This window comes from Lycium barbarum, chromosome 1, assembly GCF_019175385.1.
Source record: "Lycium barbarum isolate Lr01 chromosome 1, ASM1917538v2, whole genome shotgun sequence".
Classification (NCBI taxonomy): domain Eukaryota; kingdom Viridiplantae; phylum Streptophyta; class Magnoliopsida; order Solanales; family Solanaceae; genus Lycium; species Lycium barbarum.
The window spans coordinates 145,572,042-145,584,177 of record NC_083337.1 but is presented as its reverse complement, the minus strand read 5'-3'; the positions used below and the strand labels follow the sequence as shown (position 1 = coordinate 145,584,177).

Here is a 12,136-nt window from a genome sequence, read left to right as displayed (position 1 = left end):
CTATTTATATCTGATTATCCAGTCAATATTAATCTTTTATCCAAATATTTGGAACAACATAAATAAAGTATGATATTGAACTGTCTGTTCCTTTAACTTATTAGGAGAACTTGAAATTTCAGTATAGTGTACGGTTCATTTCAGACTAGGCCTAACTTAGTTATTGACAAACTCAAGAACGTTGTATTCGAGGTCTCATGGCCAGACGCTCTCTTTAATTTTAAATATAGTATATTTGCACTCAATTGTGTGGTCGAAAAGGTAATAAAGTGGGTTTAGATCTAGAAAATTGAGTTCAAATATCAGCAATGCTAAAAAAAATTACTAAGATGATTTCTTTTCATCTATATAAATATTAATGAAAAAAGTAATCGATATTTATATCAATAGAAGATAATAGGCCTCTGCTGAAATAATCAAGGTTCTCGCAAGTTATCAAAATAAATAAATTAATACTATAGTATTTGTGTTGATACCAAACTTCAGACTTGAGCCTTTAGATAGAACATTATTTGGGTCTCCTCAAATTTGCATGGTATATGTACGGGCTAGCCACTTTTTGGATCGATTGTTGAAAAATAGTTAGTGTTTGAATTCCCTGAAAAATGTATATTTTTTGCATTGAAACATCCATAAAAGTGTCATGGATTTCAAACTTAAACAAGTGAAAAATCTAGAAGACTCGTGATTTTTAAAACCCATGATATTATCAAGGATTTTGAACTTAAAAAAAATGAAACTCCATAACAATGTCTTGAATACTGTGATGGAGTTTCACTTTCTTAAGTTTGATATAAATGATAGGGTCATGAATTCTAAAATATAAACTTTTTTTCAATTTAATTAGTTCACCAAATGAGCCAAACCCAAACGGCCAAACTATTGAGCCATACAGAAAATCTATTTGAACTTGAAAAGGTCAAATCCAACATTTATCCCAAAAGGATTGGATAAAGGAAGAGAAGCTACTGTGTATTATTGACGAGGTAAATCATTTTTCAGTAAGCTCAAAATTAGGTACAGGAGGGCTGGTAGATTGCATGGACAAATATTAGGAACACAATATGCGATCGTGAAATATGACTAGTGGATCAAGCATTTCCCGGAGTTCTTTTTTTCTTTTTGGATGATAAAATGACTGCCAACACTGTTATTACATAGAACTCCAGCAAGGCAGCAACTTCTCTTTTCCATTTTCGATTAATTGGTTGCCATATTCACTTTGTCTAGAGGATTCAACCATCACTTCTACATACGCAGTTTATTTACATAAAAGATATGAACCCCTCTCTCCTCCCTCATTGCCTTCAATTTTCATTTCAATACCAAGTCCAAATGCCAAAACTCCGTAGTAGCCTGTTCGAACCAACAGATACAGAAAGAAAGATGCAAAGGAGTGGAGAATAAGAAAATCTCATAGAGACATCGTCTGTCCAAGTACATAGGAGAATGAATAGACAAATGAATCAAGAAAGAAAATAAAAGAAACTGCAGGATCCTGCAACCAGACAAAATTTCTAGTAATAGCCTAAAAATGTGCAATATCTTGATTACAAAACAATGCATATTAGGCAGGTGGGAGGAAAGGCAGCTGGGGAAGCTGCTATCTCTGAGTTTTTGTTTTTTCTAGTAGGTGTTTACAAGAGATACATAGTTACAGATAACCAATGTAAGAAGAAAATAACCACACTTCAATACATTTTTGGCTGCACAAATCCATTCAAGGTGTTACCTATTAACTGCTGGAAGTACTGGAGACTATATTGTCACCTTCTGTTGTTGCTGTGGCAGCAACTACTGTATTGTCACCTTCTGATGTTGCCGGGGAAGCAGCTACAGGGCTGCTACTTGCGGAGACTCTCTCCACCATTGATCCACTGTCCTGTTTGAACAATTCTGCATCAGCCACAATGGCTGTGGATGCCATGTTCAGTGTACTAGATACAGAGGCGCTATCATCAAGTTGCTTAGGCCTATTCAGGGCATTGCAGTGAGGGCAATAGTAGGTTATATAGGGGAATTCTTCTTTCCTTGCAAGTCCTGAAAACAACGGAAGAAGTTTAATAAGTTCATTTTTTTTCTCCAGTTTTTCTCATAGTGATGATTAGTTATTCACTATTTATTATGTGAATCCCATGCTGCTAATTATGGGCTAATGATCATATCCTCGATTCTTACCATTGTGCATATGGCAATTGCCACAGATAAGAGCATAAGATTGGGTTGGATCCTCTCCCACAAGCAATGCTGCAATTCGTGCAAGCCATCCCCCGTCTTGTGCGCTCGAACCTGTAGGATTGAAATGCTCGACAATCATTTGCTGATGTTGGTTCATACTAGAACCTTCAAGCTGTACATCACGAAGCATTTCTCCTTTGGGATGATCCAATAGAGCACTCTCTGCGCTACCAGATCTGGCTTGCTTCCTATTTCTCAGTCCAGCAGACTGCGCAATTTCTACATCATTGCTCTTTCCGGCAGGGGCATTAAGCAAAGACTCATCACCCAGAGAAACTTTCAAGCCAGTATCTGCACCGAGCTTGGATGCAAGCACAGTGGCCGCAGCTGCCTTAGATGCTGGGTCAGTGTCATACATCTGCATAAAGGATTGAACAATGAAACACCATACACCTCATCCCAACATCTGACATAAAGGTGCTTTATAAAAGTGCGAAAGATTAAAGAACGAAAAATAGTTGTAAGGATGTCTTCCCTGATGCACCTGCGTGGTTAACTTATCATAAGCCCAAAAACTTGTGTATTGCTATCAGCTGAATGAGCTGCCTAATGCAACTGAATGACAAATTATCTGTTAAGAGCTCAGCAGAAGCCCTAAAACTCGCATATTGCTATCACCTGAATGAGCTGCTGCGTTATATAGTAATTCGTCTTCTCTTTGAGTTCATCAATCTTGGCTTGCCTTTCAGTTCGAAGCCTTTCCAAATTCTTCTGATCCCTACGTTCATCTGCAAGGCCACAAGTGAAGGATTTAAAATTGAAAATCTAAGAAAAGATTGTTCATTCTAAGGCGAAACCATCAACAGATGAATATTCAGCAACGTCAGGAACCATGTTTTCAATAAATAACGTTTGAGGTGATCATAAGTACTAGGTTGAAGACCTTTGACCTTCACTGCTCTGGATCTTTACATATTCATCTGATTGCCAAAACAAAGTTACTCTTAACAATTAGATCTACACGTCCTCAAGAGAGAAAGGCTCAATGTGAGGAGTTGTTATATGCTATTGGAACATTATTCTAATAAGCAGGGTTTTGTCCTGATGTTTTACAACCTTTTCACTTCTAATTTTCATGAGAAAAAAATGCAAGCTAGACTTATCATCTTCTATCGTCACTAACTTTCACTTAAAAGTCCATGGTCTCTTTTCTATCTTCTCATACCCTCTGAACCACCACTGCCAAACAAGTAGCATCAAGCTTTTTCAGTCTTCCCACCACACTTAGCCATGTAAGTCCATTTTATCAAATAAATATCCAATCAAACACCTTTTCATAGGCCATTGTTTTGGATAGGTAAAGTTAAGCTTTTCAGAGGGTTCCCGCCCCTTGTACTATCAAAACATGACATAATTAATACACAGCAAAAAATGGCCATGAGATACACAAAGTGACAAAGTCAGCTCACCAAATATTATACAAACTAGAATAAGAGGAGAGCATGATGTCTGTGCTCCAAAGGAGAAGGTGAACATGAAGATCCATCTAAATTTACCGAAAAGGGCCAACTATACCCTCTAATAGCAAAAAGGATCATCTATACCCTCTGTTATACTATTCGTCAACCACAACCCCTGACATTATAGAACTGGTGCAAAAGTACCTCTCCTCCATTAGGCCCTCCACCATGGTCAACACATCCCATGTGGCCTGACATTTTGCTGAGGGGGATGCCACGTGGCATGCCACCTCATCGTCCCAACCCTATTTTACCTGTTCCCCCTACTTCTTCCTCTAACACCACCTCCCCCTTCACCCAACCACCACAATAACTGCCCCCACTTCTTCCTTCCCTCCTGTTCCTTCTAATCAATGTAAAACATTATGTTCATCTCAAATTATCTGAATTTACATAGTGCTATTCTTTAATTACTTATTTGAGAGGTCAAGAATTTTAGTTGTAGCTTGTTGGTGTGATTAATGACACACAGACATAAGCTTTATGTTGTTTTATAATCTGCATAGGAATTGTTCTTTATTTGGTTTGTTATTAGGCACTGATATTGATCATTTAAATAGAAGAAAGTAAAAAGGACAAAGGGCGTCAAGCGTTTGATTTATGCAAGCCAGGATAAGATTTAGAGGAGTTCTTGGGTGTGATTAATAACACAGAGAGAAATAATCTTTATATTGTTGTTTTATACTACTCTATAAAATAAGTTCTTGATTTGGTCTTCTGTTGGGCACTTATAAAAAGTCTGGCTCATTCAATAGAAGAAAATAAAAAGGATAAAGAGTACCAAGGGCTTGTTTTATGAGAGCTGCGGTGACTTTAGCGTTTCCAAGTCGTAGGAACTTATAGGATTGGGTGAAGATGGAGGTGGTGGTGGAAAAAGTAGGGAAGGGGTTAAAATGGAGCTGGAGCGGAATGACATGTCACATGGCATCCACCTGAGCGAAAAGGCAGGCCACATGGATGGTGTTGCCATGGCGGAGAGCCCTAACAGCGGGGGCATCTTTTTGCACCAGTTCTGTAACGGTAGGGGTTGTGTTGATCAGAGTGTATAAATGATCCTTTTCGCATAGTAGAGGGGTATCTTTGACCCTTTTCCGTAAAATTATTAAGGATCCTCTCGACCAGGATATTCCCTTGGAACCAAATACATCAGATCCAAAATTACTTATTAAAAAAAATAAAAAAATACACCAGATTCGAACTTGTTACAGCACACAACTCCAAGTTTTCCATATTTATACTCTATTATAGGAATCTTCTGCATAATATTCTTTACTCAAGCTCAGTGAATCTAGAAATATTGTGAACTGAGACATACTTTAACATATAACTTCATAAGTTCTCGACCTCCAGAATCTCAAATGTAAAATCATGATATACTATTTATTTTATTTTTAAGATACAACATGAGCTTAGAAATTTTAGGAAATGCCAGCTTTGGAAATTTCAATGCGTTTAACAGGGTAAAAGTATTGTTTCTATATACTCATTATTTCTTAGTATGCTTATTTATCAATGTATATTCTCTACTACAAATAGTCCATTCCCAACAATATTAATCAAACACCTTCAGCAGGTGAAACCAAACAAGGGTTTCTTGATAATTTAATAAAATACATAGCTTGATAAACATATTTCATCATATTCTGGTACAAGCACCAGCTCAGAGAGAGAGAGAGAGAGAGAGAGAGAGAGAGAGAGAAGGAGGGAGTGTGTGTGTTCAAAAGGTGACACCCTAGTAATCTCAATCATTAAACAAACTGAGCAACATTGTCAATTCAAAAGAGCGCAAAAAACAAAAACGTGTATTAGCCAACTATCTGAAAACATACTAAAAGTCTATCTAATGAAGCTAGAAGTTCAACCCACCTAAGACTGAACACGAATATTTCTGCCTAGGCAGTTAACTTTACAACTCAACATTATTTCTAAAACTCACCAGCCCTCTTTGTCACTCCACTTAGTGAATCAATTGACATGTAAGCGCTAAGCATTCAATATACCTAGCTTTATATTTATTACATGAACACATACTGGCATAAATAACAAAAAGATGCTCTTCCCTAGGTTAAAGCACCCAAAAATGCTAAAGACTGCTTGAAAAAGAATAACAGAGACTGAAAAATGAGTTCTGAACCATAGGTTCCAACTTTAAACAAGAAACAGAAGAAGTCTTTGCTTTAGGGATCGTTCCTGCGCACACAATAGTTGCATTATCTCTCAGTTATCTACTAATTTTTCCCACTAAAATCCAACCCTGGTTCACTATCAGTGCTAGAAAGAACTAAGAAGAGAATAAATTATATCTTCTAACGTCATGAAGGTTAGTCGCACTGAAAAAGAAAAATGAAAATAGAATTTGGGTATGATGAATGTTTGAGAACTTTGGTAGCAGAGAACCATGAACTACTTACTCATCCTCGTGAAGCTTCCAAGCGCTGAATATGTAACGAAGGATAAGCCAGGCAATAGAAACATTGGCAAAACTCGCAACGCTCTCATTTTCCAGTTTAGCTCGAGCGATCTTGTTGTCATGATAGCATAAGCCACTGCAATAACCTGAATTGAAATAACCTCAATACTACACACATAAGTAGATATGTAGTATGTACTATCGCATACGGTGAAGGAATATGAAACTCGAGCAGATTCACATACATATAACATTAACACATTGATCGCTAACATGAAAAATATGTGTCTTAATATGTGATATGTGCAATTCCAATGTACCTTACATACTTAAGTATTGTTATAGACTTAGGCATGGTTAACAGCTACATTGCTCGAACTCTCCAAAATGATGACGTACCCGCGCCTGAGTCTATAACAAGCTAGGTACCTAGGTTCTGCTTAAATGTGTGCACTAAAGTGCTACTGTATGAAACAAGGAACTACAGTTTGCGCCTCGTAGCTCATAACCTCTGCTTTGGAGAGGGCATCAACTCGAAGAGTACATATAATGAGATATATAGGTGGTGAAATTCAAGTAATTTTGCTCTCCATTCATGAATGTGTTGTTGAGTAGTTGTCTACATTGGAGGCAAAAAAATTTATGTGTTGTTGAGTAGTTGTCTACATTGGAGGCAAAAAATTTTACTTCGATGGTATCCCATAGCTTAAGAGTTGAAAAGAAGGATGTGCCTGACAACCGAACAAGGTCATAGACCTCTGGACATACTTCCCTCATACACTTCTTGGAATATCTCAAAGTTTTTCATATTGCTGCAAATAATTTGATAAAACTTCACAAGACATGCACAACTCTCAAGAACATCCTTTAGAAATTTACCCTAAAGACTGAGGTGATATTTCCTATGAAATAAATCTTACAGCCTCCACAAAACCCCAAAGGTAGGCAGATATGAATGAAAAGGTGTGTGGCCAAGATGCTTGCTAGTAAGGTAGAGATATCATGATAGCGCCAGTTAGTCTTTATGCTACAGAGAATGAGGAAGAATCTTTTGTCTGATTTTTCACCATTTCCTGAACAATCTTAATTCATTTTTAGGTGTTACTTAACTTTTGTCAGTTACAAATCAGATTTAAGTTATTTCTTTTAGGTTATAGAGTTCACGTCATTTGCAATACTTTGGTATCTTCTACTTAGTTTCCGCAAATTCTAGGTTATGGCCCTCTAATTTGAACATTCATGTTCCTATACTTCATCTTAATTCATGCAGTATTAGAAGTCAAGTTATGACTCATGCACAGTTCCCTTAATATCTAACCATCATTGTTGAAGTGTAGGAAAGTGAGCTGCTCAGATTTGCCTCCATAAGTATCTATAACAGTAGTTGAGAAATATCAGATGGTTTCTATGGTTTGGTAAACAAAAGGATGCAGTTGCTTTCGATGCTCTGCCATCCTCACCCTAGGGGTTACAACAACAACAGCATACCCAATGTAATCCCACCTCACCCTAGAGGTTCATTCAAGGAGATATTAGGTGGGAGATTGGTCGTCCTCCTTCATTCTTTTCCACTTGCTTGGTGTACTTAAACATACTTCATTTCATCACATCCTGCCATCTAAGAGTCCCTTCACCTTACCCACCACTTAACATAAAATCAGCTTCCATCCTTAGAATAAAAGAGTTATGTTCTAAGTCACTTTTTGCAAATCAGAACAATCTCAAATTGGCTACCGACCTTTCTGCTAATCTTGGCCCACAAAGGACAATTTTTCTCCATTATTTCAGCCACAAGAGAAGTGTCAAATCAGCCATAAAATCTCATTCCCTCTACTAAATCTAGAAGAGCTATTACATCAAATCATAGATTATATCTTTATATAGAACTATTTTATCACTTCCCCTGTCTCAAAACGGCTAACGTTTTTCGTCCAAGAGTCTTGATAAAGAGAAGTTAACAACTTCTCATGTGATTTCTAAGTTGCTAAATAGTATTCTGAAAGACGAATAAATCCATATTCGATCACACCAAAAATCGGTAAAGCGGACCCCTCAATAAAAAAAATGGGAGCTCTTAAATTGGGAAAAGAGAGTAAAAGATATTAAAGGGAAATACCTAGCACATTTAATTGGATAATCATGCCAAATGTTACATTTTGTGGCAACAAAACCTGAATATATAGGAAATAATTTTTCTCTGTAAACGACAAACTGAATATGTCAAATGTCGAGTGATCATTAACGGAAAGATAGGTAATAAGAAAAGATGCAATTCAAAGTCTTTGAAAGGTAGAGAATTTTCAGGATAAAGAGTTTCAGGCTCTTGTTCTGTTATTCAGGACCTACTAGAACAGTAGAAAACAAAAATGGTAGCATTACCTCGAAGAGTACAGAAAGTATAATGAGATTCCTGGAAATCCTTCTCCACCTTTGAGATCGTCTTACTGTTCTGGCAATAACAGCAGCCTCCTCCTTGGAAATATGTTGCAATCTCTTCTCAAAGTCATCTTTGTGTGAACTAAATAGACTATTCCACATTCTTGACAGTAGGCCCTTTTTCTTTTTCTTTTTTGTCTTTGCTTCATTATTTGTAGATGTGACAGGCTCAGTGCCAGCAGTATCACCGAGATCTTTCTCAGACTCTGTTGCCATATCCTACAAGTTAAAAATGAAGAACACCACCATGAGTCGTTTTTCACATAAATGTTTTATGTTTTCAGTACGAGGGAGGAGAGATACAATGAGTGGGAAATGATAGGCCACAGGAGCATTCGATTTAATGATATAATGACTTTTTAGTACACAAAAAATTTATATTATACAAAGTGGCGTCCACATAATTTTTCAGAAAAGGCGTCAACATTTAAGGAAGTGAACAAATGAACAAACCTTTATTAATAAAGGTCAATTCACATACATTAATATAAATTTCTTGACGAGATTCCAAAAAGAAAGAAAAAGAAAGCAAAGAAAGCTGAATTTACTTCTTTCACCCTACAAAATCTTTGCAAGCATTACAACCGTCAGAGACGACTAAAGAATGTCTTTTTCTAATTATGGTTCCCAATTTTCTCTCTAAAGCTACTAATCTAGTAGTTTTAATATCTCTATTAAATATTCAACTGAGAAACGATAACACTAGCTAACAACGAATCCGTCTTGGTCCAAGCAGTCAGGTTCATGTGTTGCCAAAGTGATGTTGCATGTTCAGACCTATTAATGTGCAACTCTAAGATCTTTTTATTTTCTTTTACCAAATGAGCCTTAAGACGGTGTATTGTTTTAAGATTCATTTGCTATAAGAAAAACAGAAGCCTATAGAATGCGCATAGGAGGTTTGAATGTAAGACCTCTATTGAGTGAAAACTCAGCTTCACCGTTATACTAATAGGAGTAAGACGGTGTATTGTTTTAAGACTCATTTGCTATAAGAAAAACAGAAGCCCATAGAATGCGCATAGGAGGTTTGAATGTAAGACCCCTATTGAGTGAAAACTCAACTTCGCCGTTATACTAATAGGCAATAGCGCCTTCTTAGTGTCATCAGATTCTATGTATTGATATGTTTGCAGACTATACATATATATTGAAAATTTTCGAATAAAGAACGTGTATCTGCCCCTAGACAGTACCAACAAAGTTACAAAAGTCAGATTCTGTCTAATTCCTATTTGACTATGCACACCGTTTGGTGAGCTTTTCCATTTAAAGATATTATTAAGAATGGTTCTATCATTTGCCTTCATACCTCCTCTCCTCCCCACAATAGAGTCATTTGAGAATGCTTCTATCATTTTGTTTCAATAACCGTGTTGTCCGGGCCAGTTTGCGCGCACCTCGACTAATTCACGGATACCTGTTACCTCTTACCGGTAACAAGTACCAGGCAACTCTGTCCACCAAGACTAGAACAGATGGGAAGAAATCACCTAGTATTTTGTCTCTACAGGTATTAGAACCTGAGACCTGCTCAACACACTTCATTGACTACTAGGCCACACCCGCAGGTGCTAGAGTTTCGTTCTCAAAAAAAGAAAAATTCATTCTAAAAAAACATACAGCAGAGTTCTTCAATCCAACAGATGCATAATCCCAATAACATTACTTAATGCCATATAAAACATCTTACTTGGAACCATATTAATCTTAAGGGTCTATCTGATAAGATCATTTAACCGGAAAAAGAACTTTAAATGAAAATCACAAGTCATAATCAGACATTAGGCATATTTCATTAGTCCACTACAGCAACTTTGAGAGATCAACTAGCACACCCGAATATCAAACTTGATCAGCAAAACAAAATAAATAAATAAATAATAACGAACGATCCAACCACAAATTAAATCAAATATATAGAGTATCAGTGAAACGCAGTGATCAAATTGGGTATTACCTGGTTTCCAGAGTCGATCGTCGAAGCAGATCAATTGTACAAGTGGACTGTGTGAATAATAATGCTGAATTTAGAAAGAGGTGAAAATGTGTTGCATAGATGATATGAGTTACGTTGTGGGTGCCAACTGACCATCAATATTATTAACCTATTGACATTCTTAGGCTTAGCCACGAGGAAAAGGGTAAAATTAGCTCCTGTAGTATTGGAAATTGAGTGAATTAAGTCTTGTTACTATAGTCATTCGAAAAATGTTCAGCTTTTGTCCTTTAACACCTAACGGGAGGCTCAAGTAGATGCCCTTTTATTTATGTTTCTTTATATAATAAAATAAATCTTTTGTCTTCTGAGTATTGAGTGATATGAAAATTAGTTTTAAAGAAAATTTGATTATTATAGAGGATGGCTATTAGACAGAGGTGTAACCGTATATATTGTTAATTTCTTAAATTGTCATAATTTGATCAAATTATCAACAAGTTTTGATTTTAAGATCTGCCTATAAGACAAGCAGAGGTCAAAAGGTTAAGATCATCATTTTCAAAGTTATTGGTATAATTTCTTGGTTTTAGTATTTTGTTCAAATAATCTAAATTTGTTCCCAAGAGTCCTACTTTGGGGTTAAAATCCTCTATCAAAAGTGATTTATACTCGAGACTCTAACCTAAAACTTTTGATTAAAAATAAAAAGATATTTGCCTCCCCATCATAACCTTGATGATGGGTTAACTTAATTCAAATGGTTTTTATCCTATATGGCATAGGATATAAACCAATTAAAAGTAATGCCAACTCATTCTTCCATTGTCGAAGAGTGACTTTTATGCTGCTTTTATTTTTGCGAGTTAATGTAATAGTTGAGTGATATATTATTGCGATTAGAAAAATAGTAGGTCAGTTGGTTTGCTACCTGAATTTTCGCTTTATTGGTGAAGTTCGAATACTCACGTTATAATATCCTCCCCATTTCCCATTCTCCTGCCCACTTATAAGGAACTTTCCGCTGGACATGGATTCCTAGTAAAATAATGCATCAACAATGAATGGTTCAAAGGAGAGTTTATGATTAATCTAATATTTTTGTGGACACTGCAAGTTATATATAGTAAAGAATAGCTGTCATGTAATGGGGTGACCATCAATTAGCAAACATAGTTCTCCACAAAACGTTTTACCAAAAGTATTCCCATCATGTTCAAGGTTATATATTTTGGATAGTCATAGCAAAGTAGTAGTGTTTTCCACTGCAATCAATATAACACCATTAAGTCTCCGCAACCCTTCAAATGTGAGTCAAGTCTTTGGTATCTTGGAAGCAATATGCATTCCACACATCCAAGGAAAAATCGGAATCTACATAAAGACTCATTGTAATTAATCCAAACCTATAAATAACTAGCTATAATCTCTGTCCTCCTCATCCCAACACCTTCAACTGCAAGAACTCCATTGAAATTCTCATCATATATCAATTACAAGACATTTCATTAATGGCTTCCACTTTGCAAAACTTCACATATTATATGATAATCATTGTGTTCCCAGCATTCGGTTTCATTTTGTTATGCATGGCTTTGCTTGCATTAGGTTGCTATTTAAAGAAGAAGAAGAACAAGAGAGTATTGGTTGAAG

General features: G+C 36.2%; 1 protein-coding gene across 1 annotated transcript; it reads right to left on the bottom strand.

Annotated features, from left to right (window-relative positions):
• Positions 1-1,479: 1,479 nt before the first annotated feature.
• LOC132641908 (uncharacterized protein At2g24330-like) lies at positions 1,480-10,783 on the bottom strand. The gene is made up of 6 exons (XM_060359025.1): positions 10,505-10,783; positions 8,488-8,763; positions 6,110-6,254; positions 2,857-2,966; positions 2,179-2,596; positions 1,480-2,040 (listed from the first exon to the last, which is right to left on the bottom strand). Exons 2-6 carry the CDS (start codon positions 8,758-8,760, stop codon positions 1,736-1,738), a joined length of 1,251 nt encoding a protein of 416 aa, XP_060215008.1. The 5' UTR covers positions 8,761-8,763; positions 10,505-10,783; the 3' UTR covers positions 1,480-1,735.
• Between the last annotated feature and the right edge of the window lie 1,353 nt (positions 10,784-12,136).